Source organism: Arachis ipaensis, chromosome B1 (assembly GCF_059453495.1).
Source record: "Arachis ipaensis isolate K30076 ecotype BB chromosome B1, ASM5945349v1, whole genome shotgun sequence".
NCBI lineage: Eukaryota > Viridiplantae > Streptophyta > Magnoliopsida > Fabales > Fabaceae > Arachis > Arachis ipaensis.
In genome coordinates this window covers 19,481,820-19,506,184 of record NC_142436.1, presented here as the reverse complement: position 1 = coordinate 19,506,184, position 24,365 = coordinate 19,481,820, and the positions used below count along the sequence as shown (strand labels likewise).

The 24,365-nt window shown below is 37.1% G+C and overlaps 1 protein-coding gene across 1 annotated transcript; it reads right to left on the bottom strand.

Annotated features, from left to right (window-relative positions):
• Window positions 1-15,186: 15,186 nt before the first annotated feature.
• On the bottom strand, window positions 15,187-18,894 carry LOC107626903 (caffeoyl-CoA O-methyltransferase 5). The gene is made up of 5 exons (XM_088501217.1): window positions 18,681-18,894; window positions 18,496-18,575; window positions 16,899-17,043; window positions 16,174-16,305; window positions 15,187-15,707 (listed from the first exon to the last, which is right to left on the bottom strand). The coding sequence occupies exons 1-5, from the start codon at window positions 18,759-18,761 to the stop codon at window positions 15,414-15,416; spliced, it is 732 nt and encodes a 243-aa protein (XP_088357343.1). The 5' UTR covers window positions 18,762-18,894; the 3' UTR covers window positions 15,187-15,413.
• Window positions 18,895-24,365: the final 5,471 nt, after the last annotated feature.

Genomic DNA, 24,365 nt, shown 5'->3' with positions numbered 1-24,365 from the left:
TTAGATCAAGGTGGGATGGACCCTACCAAGTGGAGAAAGTAGAACCTTATGGAGTCTATCACTTGCGCCACCCATCAAGCCCAGACATCTTCAAAGTAAACGGGCACCGTCTCAAATTGTATCATGGTGAGCAAAGAAAGAACGTCAAGGAATTTGAAGTCTTCCTCTTGAGGGATGCAACTCTTGAATAAACACTATAAGCTGCTGAAAGTCCAACTTAAGGACATTAAATAAAAGTGCTAGGTGGGAGACACCCCACCATGGTAAGATCTTCCTTTGAGACTTGTACATAGACACTTGACTTCATGTTTGTTAGTTAGATTTTAATGACAACTCCCCTTCATTTTGATTGACTTCATTTGCTATAGTGCTTAAGTGGCTGTATGGAAAAAGGGGGTTTGAAATGTTGAAAATGGTGTAACCACTTGCAAATTTAGAAAAACCCCGCCCCTCTGCGTGTGCGCGCACATGGCGCGTCCGCGCACATGAGCAAAATCTACCAATCGACGCGCAAGCGCATGGCGCGCGTCCGCGCCGATTGCTCTGCTGCCCCCCTAGTACATTCTACAGAGAGTTAAGCCTCTCTCAAGCCTACACTAAGCCACCAGCCCAAAACCTTTGCCGCGTGCGCGCACCTGGCGCGCACGCGTCCATTCAGAGCAAGCGCGGAATGCGCGCGCGCGCCACAGCCGCGCACGCGCCCTTTCACTCTGCACTCCTCTCTGGGCCATTTCACAGAGAGTTGAGCCCCCTCCAGGCCCCTCTCATGCCTGGGGCACAACTACGAGGACGCGCGCGCGCACTGTGCGCGCGCGCGCCAAAGCACGCTGCAGCCATCTCTGGTACTTCTCCCAGAGAGTTAGGCCACCCCTATGCCTCCCCTGTGCCCCCAGCCCAAGCGTATGGGCGCGCACGCGACCTGTGCGCGCGCGCGCCCCTAGCTCACCTCGCTCCCTGCGCGAGCGCGCAGCGCGCGCGCACTCGCCGGTGATCGACGACTTAAAAAAATAAAAGGGACACACTTACCCCTTCATTCTCATTCCACCTCTCTTCTTCTTCCACATCCTTCTCCATCTCACAAGGTATTATACTAAGCTCCCTCTTAGTCCATTCATCTCTTGTAGTTCTCACTCACTTAGTTGCACCACCTTTTAGGTAGACTTCCTTCTTCTTTTCTTCCTCTCTCCCTCCCCTCTCTAGTTACTTCCTTCTCTCTTCTTTGCTCTTCATGAGCACTTAGGTCTCAAACTCATTACATGAGTAGATGAATGGTGTTGCTTAATTTTCTTGCAATCAATATGCACTATAATCAATAATAATGGATTGTGGAAAGTTACATTGCTCTCATTTTCACACAATCACATACTACTTGAAGGATGCACACCAAGTGTTCGATGAAAGGCATACTTGAATTTTGGACTCATTGTGACTACCTCGCCTCTCACCAACCACTTTTGAGTGCATCCCCACTTTCCACAAACCATTCTTGCCATTTTCTTGGCTTGCCTCCCATTTATGGTCCCTAAGGGTGTATGCTTCTCATGCTTCTTCCTTGCATGCCTAAACTACCCTTGCACCACATGAAAATTATTTGCCTTGCGCTTCACACATTGTCCTAGTTACATGTTGCAGCTGTCATGTAACTAAGACACCCATATTCTATGGCATAACTTTTCATCACATAGAGCTCATGTATCTCCGCTTCTTTGGGTTTGATATTTTCCTTTCTTGCTTCCACAGGATGGTTATCAAAAAGGACAACGGGAAAGGCCCCAAGAAGCCAGCCTCCAATAAAGCCCGCCAAGAACTAACGGCCAAGCCCCTCCTAAAGAAGACTAAGGGCCCCGTTGACGTTCTAGAGAAGGACAACCCTCCAAAGGATTCGAACAAGTTTCCCAACCGCTACTGCGAACTTGTTTACTCCAGAATTATTGAAAGGAATTACTATCCGGAACCCCTCCTAGTCTTACCGGCTCACCTCAGTCCGATTGTGATGCCACACATTGACCGGAGGCATTGGAGATTCCTATTGAGGCAACCAACGGAGGCCAATCTCTCATGGGTGGTGGAATTCTACTCCAACTTCCACTCACCCCATCTCACATCAATATTTGTGCGCCGAAAACAAGTGTCGGTCACAGTGGAAGCCATCCGAGAAGTCCTTGGAATTGCACCATCAACGGATGCGTATGACGCCTACCAAGAAGTCTTGGCTGCATGCGTTGACCGCACATTCGATTGGAGCGCGATCCTCCGCGTCATTGCTTTACCCGACGCATATTGGATTCGGGGAACCATAAAGCGAAGACCCAAGGGTCTAGATGTCCGCCACCTCACTCAAGAAGCTACGGCATGGGCCCAAATTCTAGCTCACTACGTGCTCCCAAGCACACATGGGTCATCCATCACCGCCGAGCTTGCCTTATTGATATGGTGCATCTTGACCGAGAAACCGGTCGACGTTCCGCATGCCATCCGCCAATCCATGGGGCGCATTCATGCCAAGGGAAATCTACCATTTCCCGCTTTAGTGACGGCATTAGTTGCGAAAGCCGGTGTCAACCGGAAGACTAAAGATAGGCGAACCTCAATACCGGTCGAGGGTGATATCATTCCGACCAAGAGATGCCTCAAGCCTCCGGAAGTCACCATGGACATTGAACTACCCACACCAACTGGCCACGCTACCACTTCATCTACATCACAAAAACCGGCCGCCCAACGCCTTGAAGACCTTCACAACAAAGTAGACCGTTATGAGAGGCATAACCAACGCCGCTATGCTCATGTGAAGAGGCTTCTAAGCATGATCACCCCACCAATGGAGGAACCCGATATCTCCACCTCCACCGCAACTTCAAGCGGAGATAGCAATGGCATTGGAGATGTGGCACACTCGGAGCTCCACCACCCACTGCGCCTAACCTCTAGCACGGAGGACCGTGCTAAGTTTTAAGTGTGGGGAGGTCGACCGACCGATCTCCGTAGGTAACACCTAAATAAATCTGAATAAATTAGGATAGGTTGCATGATTAGGTTTTAGTTAGCAACATTCGCATGATAAGTCCGCTTGGTTGGAACAATGAAATTCTCTCTTAGGAAAACCAACACTTTAGGGCAACCATGGCATTGCAAAATTTTAAATGCTTTGATGCAAAAGTTGCATGAAGAATTATATTTTGGAACATGGTTTTGAGCTAAGAACACAAGCTTGTGAGATTTGAGCCTAATGGTGTGGTTACATCTTATAACCACTTATTTTTCCTTCTTGTGTGCATTATTCTCTCTCTATGATTGTGATCTTTGATTTGTTTGATTCTTTGTGTCCATTATTTAGCGTATTCATGCATTTATATGATTGAGGCCATCATTTCATTAGCTCACTCACCCAAACGACCGTACCTTCTATCCTCCGTTGTTAGCCAAACTTGAGCCTACGATTAACCCACTTTGTTCTTAATTTAGCACATTACAAGCCTTAAAGCGGAAAACAATAAAAGTCCTTATTTGGATCTTTGATTAGCTTAGGCTAGTGTGTGTGAGTATCATTCAAGTGTGGGAACCTTGGGGCACTGGGTGAATAGAAGGGTATTTTGTATTATTATTGGAATATTGGGAATTGGGTACATATTCATGAATTGATCGAATGTAAAATCTTATGCATTGACGCTCTTGTATATAGAAAAAAAAAATAAGAAAAACAAAAGAACAAAAGAAAAGAAAAGAAAACAATATGGAAAGGAAAAGAAAAAAAAAGTATAATAATATAGAAAAAAAAAAGAAGAGAGAAAGAAGAGAGAAAAAAAGAAAAGGGGACAAAATGCCCCAAAGTGCAGCTCAAGAGGAATCAATGCATAAATATTGTGAAACGAAAAGAAAAATGCATGAGTATGTGGAAAAGTGAGGAATGGGTAGTTAAGTTAGTACCTAATTGTATAGGTCATTATATAGGTTAGGTGGGAAAGTTTAAGTTAATCAAAGATTCAAATCCTAAGTCCACTAGCCATATATGACCCTACCTTGACCCTAACCCCATTACAACCTAAGGAAAAGACCCCATGATAAGTGTATGCATGCATTGAATAATTGTTGATTGTTAGACGAAAAACAAATCTTGGAAAGCATGATTAGGAGAGAATTGAGAGAATAAACCCCAAACACCGAGTGATTAGAGTGTAAACACCTCCGGTGAGGGTTCGAAGCTCAATCCTTTGATTCCCGGTTCTCGCGAGCATTCCTCATGCAAGGTTGCACATATTGCATTTGATGCTTAGAAAGTGGCAAGTCCCATGCTTTGACCACCGTCGTGCCCCATATGCTCACATATGTCCTAAGAAGGCTAAATTGTTCCCAACCAAGTGGATAGTAGCACTAGTCGTAGTTGCATGCATATAAGTAGGTTGCACTTCATGAGTCCTATACTTTTGCGATCCCTCGATCTTCCGTGGTTCTTTGCATTTCTCTAAGCATGAGGACATGCTAGAATCTAAGTGTGGGGAGGTTGACAAACCCCAATTTGAGGGTCTATCTTGTGCTGATTTCAGGGGTTTTATCAATGATTCCACACACTTTCTATATGAAAATACAAGATTTTGCATTCCTTTCCTAGTTTTGCCTCATGAATGAAAACATGCTTATTTTGCACTAAAATAGACACATTTCTAATCTTCTCTTGATGCCATTCGATGCCGTGACTTGTGTGTTAAGTGGTTTCAGGATATAGAGTAGGAATGGACCGAAAGAGAGAAGGAAGACGGGTACAAAGGAAGGAAGCATGAGGATTAAGCTTTGGAAATTTCCGCATGGGCGCGTGCGCGCCCCTTGCGCGCCCGCGCGGATAGGGCAACGTGAAGCCAAAGCCAAGAGCCAAGCCACGAGCCGGCTTGAGAAGCGGCTAAGCCAGGATCTTCATGAGGCGCGCACGCGTACATCACGCCTCCGCGCACATTACAAGACGTCTCAACGGCGCGTGCGCGTACCTTGCGCGTGCGCGCCGATTTGCGAAAATGATTTTTAATGAAGTCACGTGACTTAGGCGTGGAGGCAGTTAAGGATCCCACTTTTGGAGAAGCACCTTGGCGGGAAAAGCTTAAGAAGACCAAAGGAGCAAGGGTTAAGGGACTTTTGAGTTCATTTCTTCTAGATCTAGATATTTTTCCTTTTTTGGAGAGAGGAGAGAGTTAGTTACACTTTTTGGGAGAAGAAGAGGGGGATTCCAAGCTTCACTAGGGTTCATCCTCTTCTAATTTCTGAATTTTCAATGACCTTTTGGTGAGATCCACTACAATTCTCACTCCACTTTGTTCATGCCATAGATTTTCTTCTCCAATTTCAAGTAGTAGATACAATTGATCAATTCTCATAGATCTAGAATTTAACTTTGTAATTTTGGATTTCATCTCTATTTTGGATTTTCATTGCTACTCTTTGAGACATGTTGTTAGATCTTTATGTTGCAATACTTTCAATTTGACTTTTCTTCTCATTTTACTATGCCTTTCCTTCTTACTCATCACATGTTTGATAAAATGACAACACTAGCTATGGAGTAGAATTCTCACACTTGGCATAGGGTTTAGTCTGTGGAAGAAGTTGAATAGTGTATCAATAGTTGGTTTGGAATTAGGGATTGCTAGTTGGCTTGGAGTGCACTAAAGCTAGGTTCCCATAAGGTGAAGCTAGGACTTGTGACTCAAGTTAATTACTTTCATTTGACCTTCCTCTATACCTAGGGGATAACTAAATGGAGCAAGGCCTAATTGTTGTCAACATTGAATGGACTATAAGGATAGGATTTCCAACGCCAACCCTAAGCCAAGTCTTTTGATAATTGATTGTTTGTTTCTCATCGCTTTGCTAAAACCTTCAAAGAATTCCAACAAAGTTTACTAAATCAATAAGATGCACACTTTGGCAATTCCAAGGGAGAACGACTCGGGAGACTAGTACTCTCGGATATAAATTGTATATTTGTTTGATGAAGGATTTGCGTCGGTTTAGACTATACTACGATTGATCAATTGATAATTTCTATACCGGCAAAAATCTATTTGTCAGAGCAACCATAAGTCTCCTACCAGAGAGGATGCTGATGAAGTTTGGAAAGCATCCTGATGATTTGGTCCCCACTAATATTGCTGTAACAGACTTTAGTGGTTCTTCGACTCCAGCAAAAGGTCTTGTTACTTTGGGAGTGAAGGTGGGATCATTCGAACGAAATACTGTGTTCGTGGTGGTGCCATCAAAAGTAAGTTACAATGCTTTATTGGGGCGAAATTGGATCCACGGTGTTAGAGCTGTACCATCTACTGTGCATTAAAGTGTCCTTCTTTAGACGGAGGATGGCAAGCCTGAAGTCGTTAAGGCAGATTCGAATCTTTATGTCGAACTGCTGCATGTCGATTTCAAGATGTATAGCCATAAGTTGAAGCCTTTGAATGTTGACAGAACGCTAAACTCCTATAATTGCGAAGGTTGTTACTTGTCTTCGGAAGGTTTAACAGTAAAGTTGGGCCATCCACAGCTGAATGTGAGCCCGACTGGCTGGGATTGTCTATCTTAAGGGTTTGCTGACGGATTGCTCCATGGACCAAGTTCAGGATGTTTCGGACTACCTGGTAACTTTAAATAATTATTTAAGTAATTGTCTTTCTGTAGAAAATAAAGGTGGTTCCTCTGATGAAGTGAAATCATTTAAGAATGTAAGTTCTTTTCTTAGTTGTAACAACTCGACGTCTTCGATCGAGTTTAGTCATGGTTTAAGTTCTTTTCCTTTATGTATTACAAATGATATTTCATGTCAAACTGCTAATTTAATATCAGAAGTACATTGTGTTGAAAATCAAGTTGATGTTAATCCAGTAAATGATCAAGTTCATTCTATTTCTAATGAATCTATTGATTTCTCTTTCGATTGCATCTATGATTTAGAACCTTTGGGTTTTGAAAAGCATTCAGTGAAAGATGACAAATATTTCAAAGGTTTTGAATCACAGGATCCTTTAGAAGAAATTAACTTAGGATCTCTTGAGGATGTTTGAATTACTTATATTTGCAAGGGTCTTGTAGATCCTTTTTCGAACTGAACTTTTTCATCTTTTATATGAATTTAAAGATTGTTTTGCTTGGGATTATCATGAGATGCCTGGTTTTGATCGTTCTCTTGTAGAACATCGATTAGCATTAAAACCAAATGCTCGACCTATGAAGCAAACTCCACGTTGTTTTGCTCCAGAAATCAATCAAAAGATTAAGGAAGAAATAGAATGCTTAATTAAAGCAAAATTTATTCGAAGCGCACGTTATGTTGAATGGGTTTCGAATATTGTTCCTGTAATGAAGAAAAATGGGAAGTTAAGGGTATGCATTGATTTTTGAGATTTGAATAATGCTACTCCGAAGGATGAATACTTTATGCCAATTGCAGATATGTTGATCGATTCTGCAGCGGGAAACAAAATTTTAAGTTTTATGCATGGTTATTCGGGATATAACCAAATCTTCATTGCAGAAGATGATGTGTCCAAAACCGCTTTTCGTTGTCTTGGGGAATTAGGCACTTATAAGTAGGTGGTTATGCCTTTCGGTTTGAAAAACACTGGTGCAACTTATCAACAAGCAATGAATGCCATATTTCATGAGTATATTGGGAGATTTATGGAGGTGTATATCGATGATGTTATGGTTAAATCGATTTCAGTGAATCAACATATTGATCATTTGAGGAAGGAATTCGTTACTATGAGGAAGAAAGGGTTAAAAATGAACCCTTTGAAATGTGCTTTTGGTGTGTCAGTCGGAAATTTTCTAGGTTTTGTTGTTCATAAAAAGGGGATCGCAATTGATAAGAGCAAGGCTGATGCAATTTTGGCATTGTTTGCGCCAAAATCGAAAAAAGAAGTGCAATCTTTTCTGAGAAAAGTGAATTATCTCTGAAGGTTCATTTCGAATTTTTCTGATCGAACTCAAGTGTTTGCACCTTTATTAAAACTAAAGAATGATTCACAATTCGAATGGACAAATAAGCACCAACAAGCATTTGATTCGATAAAGGTTTATTTATCTAAGGCTCCGATTATGGCGAATGTTCGTTCATATGAGCCCTTAAAATTGTACATTGCTGCATCTAAAAGCACAATTGGGTGTATGTTAGCCCAAGATGATGAGAATGGGCATGAACAGGCAGTTTATTATCTTAATCGAGTTTTGACTGATATCGAAACAAGGTATTCTCTGATAGAAAAATTATGTTTGTCCCTATACTATGTTTGTATGAAGTTAAAGTGCTATATGGTGGCTAAATCGTTGAAGGTTATAGCACAAACCAATCTCATTAAATATATGTTGAGTTTTCTAATGTTACGAGGTCGATTAGGGAAATGGATGTTAGCCCTGACAGAATTTGACTTACAATATGTTCCTGCTAAGGCTGTTAAAGGTCAGGTCATTGCAGATTTTTTAGTAGATAATTCAAATATTCTGAATGACCAGGGGGCAAATGTACTTGGAAATTATATTTTGATGGATCAAAGCACAAAGATGGTGCGGGAGTAGGAATTCTTATTATTTCGCTAGAAGGGATTCCATCAGAATTTTTGTTCGAGTTAAAATATCCCTGCTCGAATAATATGGCGGAGTACGAGGCTTTAATTTTGGGTCTTGAAATATTGATCAGTAAAGGGGCTTTGGAAGTCTAAATATTAGGGAACTCTCAGTTAGTCTTGAAACAATTATCAAGGGAGTTCAAATGTAATAACGAGAAGTTGCAAAAATATTTGGCAACGGCTTGGGAATTATTAACTTCTTTTCGAAAAGTTTCTTTAATTCATATCCCAAGGATTCATAACGAGATCGCTAATGAATTAAGCCAAATTGCTTCGAGGTATAGAATCGGTCCAGAAACTTTAAGAAAGTTGGCTAGTATTCATCAGATTTTAGTGCCTGCAGATGAAAGGGAGGCTTTGCGTATAGGCGAATGGGAAGATAATGATTGGAGGAAGCCTATTGCTGAGTATCTGAAGAATCCTAGCATCCCGGTTGAAAGAAAGATAAAATTGCAGGCGATGAATTTTGTCATAATGGCTGATGAGTTGTATAAGAAAGGGATCGATGGAAGTTTGCCGAGGTGTCTAAGCCAAGATGATAAAGATATTACTTTAGGCGAAGTCCATAAAGGGATATGTAGTGCTCATCAAGCTGGAAAGAAGATGAAATGGGTGTTATATCGCAATCATGTATATTGGCCATCCATGATAAAAGATTGTATCGAATATGCAAAGGTATGTCAGAAATGTCAGAAACATGGTTCGATGTAGCAGATCCCAGCATCTGAGTTGCATTCGATAATAAAGCCATGGCCATTTAGAGGTTGTGCTTTAGATTTGATTGGATTGATTATTCACCCTCCTTCATCAAAACAACATAAATTTATTTTGGTTGCAATTGATTATTTCACAAAGTGGGTGGAAGCAGTTCCTCTAATAGAAGTTGGTCAAAATGAAATAATAGACTTCATCGAGGAACATATAATCCATCAATTTGGAATTTCTCAAACATTGAGTACTGATCAAGGGACTATGTTTACTGGTCAGCGAATTAAAAATTTTGCAGCCTCGAGGAATATCAATATGGTTACTTCAACTCCCTAGTATGCACAAGCCAATGGGCAAGTTGAGGTAGCAAATAAAATTCTGATAAGTCTGATTAAAAAAATAGATCGGGAACAGACCTCGAACTTGGCATGAAACGTTGAGTCAAGTACTATGGGCTTATCGAAATTCCCCAAGAGGGTCAACAGGCATGTCACCTTACAAATTGGTTTATGGCCATGATGCTATGCTCCCATTGGAAATCAATTTGAATACTTTGAGGGTATCAAGACAGAATGAATTGCCAGTCGATGATTACTGGAATGCAATGTTTGATGAGTTGAATGAATTAGACTCAGAGCGAATATTGGCACTTGAGAATATGATTCGACAAAAAGAAAGTGTTGCTCGAAATTATAATCGTCGAATAAGAGAACAGTGTTTCAGTATAGGTGAGTTGGTTTTAAAAGTTATTTTGCCAATGGAAAAGAAATCAAGATTTCTTGGCAAATGGCCCCATACTTGGGAATGTACTTTCCAAGTGATAGGATTATATTCAGGAAATGCATATCGGATCAAGGATATCGAATCGGAAAATATAATTAACTCGATTAACGGAAAGTACTTAAAGCAATATTATTGTTTGCTAAATTAAATTCAAAATGCATAAGTCTGAAAGAAAAGAAAACCATTGTAAATACTGAAATCTGAGGTGAAGAAATATGAGGCGCCATGAGTTTTGCCAAGTCTGAACGTAGCTTTACCCTTTCGTTGTCTAAAATCGAAAGTGCCTCAGCATGCTTGAATTTTTCATATTGGGCCTTGTCGAGTTGTTTTTAACATTCTTCTTGTTTGGCCTCAATAGAAACAATTTCCTGGATAAGTTGGTGTTGCTCTTGCTGGGCAGTGGCTAGAGGTGTAGCTATATCAGCTTTTCTCTTTCGAATTCTGGCAAGCTTGTCATTTATTTGAGCCAATTCTACTTCAAGTTTGTGCTCCACTTTGCCATATTGGGCTTGAACATAAATAGCTTGAGAGATTCTCAAATCGAATTCTGCATGGGAAGTTTTGATTGGTTGAAGGGCTGCAGTATAGCTTTCTGCCTCAGTTCTGATTTTAGCCTCTTCATTTTTTACCTCTTGGAGTTTTTCCTGGGTAGCTACACTCTTATTGGCAATTTGTTTGAACTAGTGGACGATGGCAGAGTGTGGGATTGGAGCCGGAAGTTCAAAGGCAGAATTCAAAAGATCGTACAAAAGCTTGTTGAGAGTTGCATCATTAATCCATGCAGTAGGTGGATGGTCCAAGAGTTTAAGAAGTGATCGAAGTTATTCTCGAGCATTAATATTCAGCTCGAACGAAGAACCAGATGAAGAAGGACCAAGGAGTATAGGGACAGGAATAGGCACTTCGTCTTCTTGGATAGCCTGATTCAGGATGGAAACCAGGTTGGCCAGAGTGGCACTTGTAGGTTCGGTGGAAGCACCCGAATTTTCAGATCCTTGACCAAGGGGAGTTTGAATTCAGCTTGATGGGGAAGACTGAAGGTTCTTTGAGAAGAAGGAAAAGTTTCCAGAACTTTTGATGGAGAATCCGAATCAAGACCAGTAGTCTCAGCAACTCGAGATGGAGAGTCAGAATCAGAGGCCACTTGATATTCGGACGAAGGTGCAGCCTGGATGATTGGAGAGGTATGTCCAATGCTCACAGTTCGCGTTGATGAGTGTTGGGTATGCTCTGTTGTTAAATCAACCACCTATGTCCCAGTGGGAGGTGGAAACGCGATTCGAAGAGGCTGAACAGATCCTGTAACCTGGATTGAGGAGTGAGAAGTAGATTATCCTAAGTCTTGTTGTTGTTGTTGTTGTTGTTGTTGTGGCTGATCAGGTGCCAGTGGTAAGGTGATTGATTGAGCAGTAGTAGTGGGCTGCAATGCAAGATGCAGAAAGTCAAAATTTATTTCGACTAAATCAAAAGAAACGTGTGAAATAATAAAAGGATACTAGAATAGGTTTTGCTCTTTGAACTAATTGAGAGCTCGAATATGAATCAACTGTATCCTCTGATTGTGATGAAGCAGCAAGGATATTTTGAATAGATGGTTCACTTTCGTCAAAATTGGTACTCGATGGTGGCAATTGTAACTGAAGGAAAGTGAAATTAAAAAAGTTACAAATAAAAGGATTTTTTCGAAGAAATTTAGTTGAAGAGTGAGTATATGAATATAATTACTTTTCTGGAAGTCTTTGAAGGTGTCCGTCGACTCTTCCTCGGTGGTTGGCATGAGAGGGTTGTAGTTTCAGTTTTTCTCTTCAGAGTCCTCTTCGGTGAACCTTCAGCAGCGATTTGGACAATGGAACGCTTTATTTCTTCCAGAGTGCGACTGTATTTGGAGTAATAAGCAGTCCACCATTCGAAGCAAGACTTGGTGATGTATGAGCTTCGATCATAAATGAGGTAGTTAAAATGATCTCTATGTTGTTGATTTTTCAAGAGGCAGACATCAAGTTCTCTTTGTGAAATCAGAGTGATATGGCAAAATGGCTTATTGTTTTGAGGGAGTGGAGTTGGGATGGCTTGCGAAAAGTCCAGTTGCTTGGCTGTAAAATAAGGGACGTACAAAGTCACTTTGAACTTTTCTTTTTTTGTGTTGGGGCAGCCCTGTAGGGATTACTTGAACAGCCAGCAAATTTGTCCAACTTCGATTAGTCAGTTCATTTTTTTCAGTATCATTTGGAAAGAGTAAGCGCTCAAGTCACGCAAGACCACAATTTCGACGCAAAAAAGGGGTGAAATTGAGGTTTTCATTATAAAAGTCTTTACAGGAATGGAAGAGAGAAAAGACAGCACAAAATCGGTCTTCATCCGATTGTGTGTCTAGGAATTTTGGCTTGAAGTCAACCAATCAGAAGGCTTCAATGTGCTGTTTATCGGTAGCACCACCTCCAGGCTTTATCATATATTTTTCAAATATGGCATTAAGCCATAGTTGAAAAGGCCAGAGAGGGCCACCTGTACTGATTAAATAATTGTTTCGAAGACAATTTACAACTGACCAAGCTCTTCGAAAACACGCCCTAGAAGCTGCTTGGCCAAGTTAAGATTGTTTCCTTCATAAAGCAGAGCAGCAAGAGAAAGGAAAAGTTTTGACATCTGGACACTTCGGGAGCAGAAGACGATGACATTTAGCCAATAAAACAGAAAGGCTACATGTTCATCGTCTATAACACCAGTGCCCTCTGCACCCATGTGATGGGCAATAAAGTCACTATAAGAAGTTGTGGGAGAAATGTTGTATTGTTGTCTGGGTTGCATGTCAAAGGTGAAGTCTGGAGAACTTATCGGGAGTCCTGTAATAGCGGCTACATCCAAAAGAGACACATACCAATCATTCCACAAGGAAGGTGAAAACTATTGGTACTCCTATTCTAAAAGAAGGTTAACGGCTCCAATCATCCAAGGGAGCGTGGAAGGTGAGAAGTGGGAGAGTCTCAGAAGGTTCTGAATCCCAAGAGCCCCCAAGCGGCGCTCTTTGAAGGAGCAAGATGCTCATACCAAGCTGTGAAGTCAGTACCTTGAGGATTAATCTTTGAGTTATTCCTGAAAGGTTTTTGGTTGATAAAGAAAGAGATATGGAGGTCTTGGTTGATAAACAAATCCTCCCATTGAGCGCTAGGAAAGAAATGTAGTTTCTTATTTGCCCTTTCTAGGGTTTCAATAGGTCCAATGAAACAATGGACGTCTTCCCCTACCGTGAAGGAAATTAGGATTCTGGAATCATTGGTTTGAAGCTGTAAGTCGTCAATGACTTCATCATTGACTTGATTCAGCACATGAAGGGCTGGAGGAGCTGGTGGATCCATTATGGGGCCTTTGCCTTTGTCTTGGGCAGCAGCATGAGATGAAGAAGCAGCCATTGAAGGATATGGAGGAATGAAGATTGAAGAATAAAGGTTGTGTGGAAAGATAGATGCAAGAGAAATCGAGAGAATAAGGGTTCGAGAAAGTTTAACAAAGACAGAAGTGTCGAATTTAAAGGGATTGTCACCGTAGCCGTTATTATAGAAGGAATTCAAAGAAAAAAGAGGTAACTTTGCGGAGAAGGTGAAGTGGTGGAGAGAGAAAGTGCGAATCGTGGGAGACATGTCAAATGGGTTAGTATTAATGGGGAAGTTAAATGGTAATTATTACTGATTCAGGAGATTGAAGTTTGAATTTGGATTAAGTGTTTCATTTAAAAAAAAAAAAAGGTTTCGAAGACAAACACATTAATCTAAGGGGGCAATTTGTTAGTCGAAAAATATTTTCGACTAGGATAAGCTAACTCAAAATATTGAAGAAATGATTGGGATGGAAGTAGATGTCAAAAAGTCGCATGTGCAGGAATTAGTTAGGAGTTACTCGACACAGACTCGATTTTGGACACTTTATTAAATCGAGCGGGCCTAGTCAAGCAGGTATTTGAATGAGAAATCGAATAGTGAATCGAACAGTTATATAAGAAGAGAAATTAAAGGCTTTCACCATGTGAGGAATTTATGGGTAACGTCTATTAGCAAAAGAGTGGGAACGGTTACCTAGGAGTGCACATACAAGACAGCACCTTATAATTAATAATCGGTTACAGAAGTAGGCTATAAATATTAGAAAGTTTTAGGGAATAAAGGTTGGAACTTTGCTTCAGAAATTACTCACGCACACTCACATCCCAGAAACTTTCTGAGTCTGCTTCGATTCAATTCTCTGTAGGGTTCCTTCCACATGTCTTTATTTTCCAATTAAATTTTCTGTAAATTTTATCTTTCAAGCAAGTTTATTTTTCAAGTAAATTTACGTTTCGAGCAATGTTTAATTTTCGAATTCAATTTATATTCCAGTATCTTTAATTTTCATGCCCAAAGTCCTTTGACCTAGTCGAAGGCACCTTTATTGTTTTCTTTAAATTTTAACGCAACTTTCTTTGATTTCAGCCAATTTACTTTTCGAATGTTTTATTTTTCACTTCTTTTATTCTTTTACAAATTTCAATTTATTTTTCATTTCGATACTCGTCTAATTCGAGACACTTTGATGCACTTATAGAAAACTGGTACCTACAAAAGAGGAGTAGATTTCGCTTCTAGACTATTAGAATCGAACCATCATCGATTTGCTAAAAATCAACAAAACACTAATCTAAAAATAATTGTATTTATTACTCTTGTTAATTAGAATAAAAAAATCATATATACCAGTTTTAAAACAGAAAATATTGATTTTGATAGTATTATTTTAATTTGATTACAGTTTAATTTTGGTTTATTATTTTTGTTTTGTTTTATTTAAATTTAAATATTTTAACTTTAAAAAGATATAATTTTAAATTTTAAATATATATATAAAAAATTTCAGAAATAATATCTAAACATAATTATTAGAATCAATAATGATTAATTAAAAAATGAATTACGATAGATATTTAATTGTAGATGATAGAGCTTTTATGACTATGAAATGGGACCTATTCCACCAATTGGCCGCATATTTCTATGTGCATCCAACATAACGTTGACAAATTTTCCATGATTTGTTTCGATAAAGCAAATACGAGACATGCATATCAAAATTCAACAGGTTTCCATAGTAATAAACATAATATAAGCTCACACGCAAACTACTATAGTTTGACTTGATTTAGCAGCAATCCGCACATCTTTCTCCATTTTAAAGTGACACACAAATCACTTTAATTGAACTCAATTCAAATCAAATCATTTCCATAATTGCGAATGCTGAAATAGTGAAATACACCCTTTATTAGCAAGCAAATAAATTATAAAGTAGTTATCATATGATGCGGCGGCACAGGGTAATGCCATCACCAACAGGGATTTGACAAATCTCGATCCTTGAATCATGCGCGAGGTACTTGTTGACCTCTATGACATAACTACGGAATTGCTTCACATAATCCAGCATTGGTGCATCAGGTGGGCCCGCCACAGCACCACTCCATAGAGTGTTATCGTAGCCAATCAATCCCCCAACTCTCACCAGCTCAATCACCCTCTTATGGTAGTTCAAGTAGTTGTCCTTATCCGCATCCACGAAGACAAAATCAAATGCCCCCTTGTTATTTTCCTGAATAATTTCTAGCTTTAGTTGACCAAACATGTATATATTATTCTAGTAACTATTAAGTTGATGCAAAGACAGCGAATAACAAAACTAGTGTATATATTATGGTAAAATCACATAGCTTATATATATATACTAGCTAACTAGTTAAAGCAATAACAAACTTGACTACTTTAAAAACCTAGTATGTTCTCTAACTGATTCTGTTGAGTCAACAACTAATCTAACTAACTATTGACCCTGCTTATAATTAATTTTTTAACTATGTTATGTGTACAAAAAAACCAGTCAACCATATAAAATATATATTAAAAATAAATTAAAAAATATTTAATTATATACACATATATAATGACTGATTTAATAGTTGATTTTTTTTATGTGTAGGTAATATTTTTATTAATTTTTCAATAACTCAAATAGAGTTAGTTAGTCAACAATTATAACATGGAGAATGGTGTGTACGCACATCTAATAACAATTCGTCAAGAAGAGGAAGAGCGTATCCTTCTTTGAAATCAATTTTGTGAGCCACTCCAGCTTTTTCAATCATGGGCAGTCCAAGTTCATAATATTCCCGGTTGATGTCTATGGCAAAGATCTAACATTAATAGAAGTACTCATCAAATCAGCTAGTATATATAATTATAAATATTAAAGCAACGATATAATTAACATTAGATTATTATTTGAATCTACCACATAATTATCACTAATTTATACATAATGATCATAATTGTTGAAGAGTATTTAGTAAAATAAATTATATTTTAATCTTAGAACAAGTGGAGAAAGTGCACATAATAGAAGATATGAGAATTCTATTTAGATATCTTACAAAAAGGGAAGAGTTTCATTTTCTCAAGAAAATATATACAAAAGTGACAAAAAAAAATAGTGTATACAATATTTCTCAGATCAATACATAAAAACTGAATTTTGATTAATATATCGGTGGATTTTTATATTTGCTTATCTATGACAGCTCAAAAGTTTTACTTGTTGAACTTTCTTTTCTCTTGGTGTTTCTTTGTGATTTTTGGTCTGAGTTTCTATGAAAATGCCACCAGATATCGGATTGAGTTTTAGTACGGAAATGTATGTAAACTGAAAATACTTGTCCTGCTCATGAATGTTCCCTCTTGCATAATAATAATAATAATAATAATAATAATAATAATAATAAGTAAAGACCTTTCCATCATGAGGAAGAGCAAGAGCAGTAGAGAGTAAAGAATAACCAGTGTAGACACCAATTTCCATCGTCTTCTTTGCGTTTATGAGTTTAACCAGCATGTTTATAAGTTGTCCTTCGTCTGGTGGGGTAGCCATGAGACCCCTGTTATATATGTTTTACAATATAATGTAAATTTAATTTGTTAAAGTTGAAAAAGTTAGTTCTTCTACCAATAAAAAATAATAAAATACTATTTTAATTTCTAATATTTAGATTAAATATTAATTTATTTTTAACATTTAAAATGTCCTTGTTTTTTTTTTAATAGAGTCAATGATGTCCATGCTTTAAATTCAGGAAGAAAACATATACCATAAAAATATAGATACTTTAGCAAGTATTATCGACTCATCTATTTTCAGTCCACTTATGTGTATTAATCTTATTGTCAACCTACTTATATATTAAATCCTTTTTATAATCTTTTATTTGTTAAATCTTAATATTTACTAACATAAACATTATTAGCTTTTTTTTTTTTTTTCGGAACTCTAAAATCTTAACATTTAAATATTGACTCAATTAATAATATTTTCACAATACATCCACTAACAATAATATTATATATTATCCATATTTAATGATAGGCCATCAATATTGAGCTAACTATGTGAATTTTTTTGTGGGCAAAAATAGAACCCTTTTAAATATTAGAAATAAGACTATGATAACTTGACCCACTGAAACAGTATTTTACTATAAAAAAAAGTTGATAAATGCTTAAATAATTGAAGAAAGCTAAGGTCTTATCTCCAATAATAGAGTATAGGAAAAAAATTCATTTGTATATGTCGTCTATAAAATTCAAATATAAAATATAAAATATATATTAATAAAAATTTGTATATATATATATATATATATATATATATATATATATATATATATATATATCTCGACTGATTTGATGGCTATTTTTTTTTGTATATATTAGAGATATAACTATTTATCAATTTTTTTATCAATTTAATTTTTTTAAAAAAAATAATTTTGTGACATAATATTAAAATTTTTGTAACTAAAAATTATAAAATTTGATTCTTGATAAACCAAAAATAAAATTAACATAAGACAAATTTAAAAAAAAAAAAAAGAAGGAGACTTATGCAAAAATTCAAGTAAATTAAAAAAGAAGATCGATATCTTACTTAAAAATGTGTATTAAAGATATAACTATTCATAATTTATGAATCTTTTTTTATCAACTTAAATTTTTTTAAAACATAATTTCATGAAGGACATAATACTTTTAGAAAAATATTCACATAACACTAATTTCTTATTTGTAATTAATTAACATATATGCTTAATTACATGAAGAGAAATGCTAATACATCATCAAAATTTATTATTTTTTACTTTCATTTAGTCATCAATTCAATTTCTTTAGTCTAGCTCTTTTAATTTAATAATCTAACAACATACTTTATCACATATTTTTAAACATTAATAACTAATTGATAACCAAAAATAATAAATTTTGATAGTCTTCTAATATTTTTTTGATATGAATTTGTTGGAGAATGAAAAATGATTAACCATTATTGCTCTTACCAAGGGTGTTTTTCTGTCATCTGACGGAGCTCCTTCATGCATTCATGCTCTCTTGGAAACACACTCGTTTCAAGGATATACTGCATAAAAATTAGCAAATCTTATAGACTAGAAAATCAGGGATGAAAATTAAACAACATTGCTTACTAAAATATGTGGGAAGTTAATTCAAATTGATTAAAGACCTGGTAGAGTGCATCGCTCTGAAGGAGAGTCTTATGAGCGAGTTCCTTGTGGCCAATTTCTTGGTTTTCTTGTTCAGCCATGCCCTTTGTAATCCTTCTTAATTAATTTGTAATGGATTGAAGTTTAGAAGAGATTGCTATCAGTTAGATGCTGATGAAAGGCACCAAGATGGTGTCCAATAATCCAATTTATAAGGTTCACAAGCGCTTTAGAGCTGTAATATGGCCAATCTTTTTATGTCTATTATTCATTTATTTGTGTACCGAACTCGTCAAACTTATTTTTTAAAATAAATATTAAATATTTAAAATTTATTAGCTTTTATATTTTTAAATTAACTATTTATTTTTTAATAAATTAGACATTATATATATATATATATATATATATATATATGATGGTATTTGAATAATTTTAATCGTTCTCAATTATAAAAAATATATATAATATATATTAATTAAAATTAATGATTAATTAAAATTACTAAAACGTTAGTATTCTCAAATTATTTAAAAATTTTCCTGATTAATTGATGACTTCAACTTAATTTTAGAGAATTGCCTTTTTTTTTTTTTAAATCATAATTGATACTCCTTGAAATATTATATCTAAATATAAAGAGGATTTGAGTTAACTATTTAAGTGTCTCAAATTAATATTTTTTATTTTTTATATTATAAAATATAATATTAATGATTGAAAAATTAATTTTTTTATTAGAACAAACTATCATTTGTATGCATGAATGTTTAGAATATTAACAAATTTATCAATAGAAAAATAAAATTAATTTTATATTCATAAAAATTAATTTTTTGACAAAATTATCCAAATTAAAAAAAAACATTAAAAATGTTCAAATTACCTTCTTTTAACTTAATTTTAAGCTTAGTCCATCTTCATCTTCATCTTTGGCTTCTCCAACGGCGATGACGACGAGTGACGGCCCCTTCATTATTTCTGTCCTCCCTGCTTTTCTCTTTTCTGCTACCTCTTCGCCTTCTCTATTCAATTTTACTTTATGTTGACAAAAATTTTTAATCTTATGTTGCGAGCCTCCCGAAACTCCAAACCCATTACTATTCCCTCGTTCCTTCTAATATCTTACCAATAAGAAAAGAAAAGAAAAGAAAAAAGGATGCTAAAAGCGATGACGCCACTGTACGTGGTGTGTGGGAGAAAAATATTTTTTAGAGTGTATAATTTCTTTAAAAAGAGTCCCTCTTAGTTATTCAACTTGTTAGAAAGAATAAAGTACCAAAATTGACCACGAAAGATTATAACACTAACAAATTTAACCATAAAAAATAGAGTTTCATAGATAAAACTATCTAAATTCTAAAAATTTATTAAAAAATCTTAAATTGCCCTCTAATCTAACTTTCATAGACCAAACTATCCAAATTCTAAAATCTATCAAACATTCTTAAATTTTTCTCTAATCTAACCTAATCACTTTCAAACTCTAATCCCACCTCATCTCCATTCTCCAATCCTCTTCACCAATGCTCCCAATCTTTGACAAACCCCTTTCTCTCCCTACAATTATTATTGCCTATCGTACCTCTTCCGAGAAGCCTTTGAACTCCGCTACAATGGCCCGAACTCCAACAATAGCCACAGCAATAACAACTATTACTCATCGTCTTCAATTGAGTCGCCGAGTCACAACTCGCAAAATATGCCAGCGGTGCAGCGTTTCCTAACTTCCACTATCGCTAGCAAGATGAAAAAGGCGTTAGGATTGAAATCGTCGAGTTCAGGGTCTAGGATGTGCTGTCTCTGGTTTGGGTTCGAGTTTGTCCTTAGGTTTGGGATAGGGAAGCTAAGCCGAAGAGGCCGTTAATTGAGTTTGATTCACCATGCTGGTCTTCATGTGTTTCGGTGACGAGATTGAAGACCATAAATCCAAGCGAAGGAAAAGTTTCATTCTTGTGTTGACACTCCCACTAATAATCAACGAAGTTTTATTCATGTTTCAGTCCCCACAAACCCAAAACCCTTCATCTTTGCATATCATGTTTTCTTTTCCTCTTTCATGGGTTGAAGCTTTGTTTTGTAGCATGATTTGGATAACTCTGGCCCTGCCAACGAATCTATCAAGAACTTGTTTATTTCTCCTGATAAAGAACACCAAGTAGCTCTTTTTCACTATCCCAAATGTCCCTATCACTTGCAATTACAATAAGCTTTGAAATCGACAGAAAATTGAGATGGTGATAGTAGTGGAAAGAGAGAGAAGAGAGGAAATAGAAGAGGGATTGGGACCTGGGAATTTTGGAATGGTGAAGAGAATTGTAGAATAGAGATGAGGTGGGATTAGAGTTTGAGAATGGTTAGGTTAGAGTAGAGGGGTAATTTAGAGATTTTTGATAGATTTTTATGATTTGGGTAGTTTTGTTTACGAAATCTCATCTTTCATGATTACAAATTAATTTTAATTTTTTTATAGTCACATTTATCAGCGTCATAATCTTTTATGGTTAATTTTAATACTATACTCTGCTAGAAAAAAATATTGTACACTAAATAAAAGGAAATTGCAAAAGAAATTATCAGTACCATTCCGTGGTTGAAAAGAGCATTACTTGATTAAGATTTTATAAAATATCAGGCAAAAAGACTTTCAAGCATGTATATGGGATTTAGATTTGTGTAGTTTATCTGTTTATGATTTATGATACAAATAATTAATTTATTTTCAATAAATTTTAAAAATGAAAAAGATTCCAAATGAAAAGGGCTTTTATTGGCAATAATCAATGTGAAAGAAGAGGTAGTGGGGGAGAGAAGATCATCCAAGAAAGAGGTAGTGAAGGAGTGGTCGAAGATGTCCTTGCCATTGGAGGAACTGAGGATAAAGATGAAGATGGATAGAGGTTAGAGGTTAGAGGTTAGAGTTAAGTTAGAAAAGGATAGATTGAAAAATTTTAGTATTTTTTCAAGTTTTATTTTTATTTTCTGTTGTGGATGTATAAACTTATATAAAGACCTAATGTGTAATAAGTTTTTTTTTTTTTTAACAAAAGGAGCTCAACACACTGAAGTAGAGCAAGTAGGAAAAAGAACATATAAACACGAGACACTAAACACGAATAAAAGGTATACTCCGTTGGAATCTCCGGAATTGCCATCAACAACCAAATGGATCACCACCGCCCCAAACTCTGTAGCTCAAAAATGATCTAGTCTTGATCTCTTCAACACCTGTCTCAGTATTATGAAAAATTCTACTGTTCCATTCCAACCAGATATTCCAAACAACTGCACAGAAGCCTATCAACCACTTATTTTGCTGAGACTTACAACCTGGTACTCCAATCCAGCTCTCAGAAAACTCTTTAACAGTCCCCGGCATAGTCCAGTCTCTACCAGCACGCGTTAGCCAAGCGCACCACACCTGCCATGTAAACTCACAGCCAAAAAATAAATGATGCACAAATTTTATATCCTTTTTACACAACACACAGATATTATCATTATGATTAATAATCCCGAATCTACTCAGTCTCTCCTTCGTGTTGACCCCGCCTACTAAAACGAACCATGTAAAAAGTTCAACTCTTAGAGGAACCAGGCCTCTCCATATGGTACTAGTGAAACTGTAACTTGTGATGTCCTCTGGGAGAGTTTCTTTCTGCAGTACCTACACAAATGAGTTAGTGAAAAAATACATTTTTTGTCAAATTTCCATATGACAGAATCCTCTCTATCAACCAACAATTTTACAACCCGTAAACAGTCATGAAGTTGGTTGAGCAACTCTAACTCCCATTGGAATAATTTTCTCCTCCATTCAAAGTTCCATACCCACTTTAACCCATCCCAGAACCCACAGTCCCCTATTACAGATCCTTGTTGGTTTGAAACAGATAAGAGTCTTGAAAAACTATCTTTCAAAGAGCCACTTTGTAGCCAACCATCCTCCCACAAACGAATACGTCTGCCATTTCCCACCTCCATAGACAATCCACTAATCATCATATCTCTCACCTGTTGCTCCTTTATATTAAGCTGGCAAATATCTTTCCATGAGCTCCCTCTAGATGGTAAAGGTTGTTTTGACATCATTAAAGATGGGTTCAATTGATTACAAGAACAAACAACCTTCTTCCACAACGGGCAGTCCTCCTTAGAGAAGCGCTACCACCACTTGAACAGAAGCGACACATTCCTGAGTAATGCATCCCCCACCCCCAAACCACCTAGCTTCTTAGGAGCTTGAACCACCTCCCATTTCACAAGTGGTATACCATTAATCCCATCTTATTTACTCCACAGAAACCTTCTTTGTAGTCCAATTATCTTTTCTGCAACCGCTTTTGGCATCTTATACAAGCTTAAGTAGTAAACCGGAAGGCTGTTTAAAACAGATTTGATGAGAACTAACTTACCAGCCTTGTTAAGAGATTTAGCTTTCCATAAGCTCAACTTATCTTCCACCTTGTCTATGATCGGTTTCCAGGTCTTCACCAACCGAGGATTTGTGCCTAAGAAAATTCCCAAGTACCTAACCGGTAATGCAGCTTCGGTACATCCCAATAAACCACACATATTAGTCACCCATGCCTTCTCACAGTTGACTGAAATCAAGCTTTACTTATCGTAGTTAATACTCAGGCCAGGCATTAACTCAAAACAACGTAGAAGTCTCTTATAATTCAACACTATCTCCGTATCCTGAGGACAGAACAATATCGTATCATCTGCGAATTGGAGATGCGACAGCTCTATGTTGTCCCATCCCACCAACAATGGAGAAATACGTCCATTCTTTACCGCCTCACCCACAATCCTGTGCAAAACGTCAACGACAAGAACAAATAGAAAAGGAGAGAGGGGATCTCTTTGTCTAAGTCCTCTCTCCATCTTGAACGGCTTAGATGGTGACCCATTAATAAACACCGACATAGACGTTGTGGTCACACATTCCTTCACCCATGTCCTCCATCTAAGACCAAAGCCTATCTTCTGTAGCACTATATCCACAAAGCTCCATCTCACCCTGTCATAAGCTTTCTGAAAGTCTAATTTGACAATTGTTGCCTGCTTCCTTCGCAGCTTCAGCCATTGGACCGTCTCACAAGTAATGAGAGCACCATCATGTATTTTGCGGCGCTTTACAAATGCAGACTGGGTCTTCCCCACTAAACGTGGCATCACTAGGCGCATTCTTCTTACCAGCACTTTTTATATCACCTTATAAACACAACCAACCATACTAATCGGTCTTAGGTCTTTGATTTCCTTGGCCCCCACAAATTTTGGGGCTAGCGCCACCCAAGTTACATTAGCCTCTGTTGGTAGCTTTGCACTCTGAAAAAAATCCAACACAGCTGTAGTAAATTCCTGGCCAATCTCCTCCCAACATTTCTTTATGAAGTTCATATTATAGCCATCACTACCCGAAGCTTTACTTGACTCACAATCCCAAACCGCCTTTCGTATCTCCTCCGGTGTTGGCATTACCTCTAAAAGGAGCATGTTCCCGCTGATACAGATCTTTATAAAATCCTATAATCGCAATCTTTATTCTGGCCTGATTCCGCACCAATCTTCCATTAATCACTAAAGAATCAATTCTGTTGTTCCTCCTTCTAGCCGATGCTAGGTTATGGAAGTACCTGGTGTTCTTGTCCATATCTCTAGCATGTTGAGATCGAGACATCTGCTTCCAATGAATC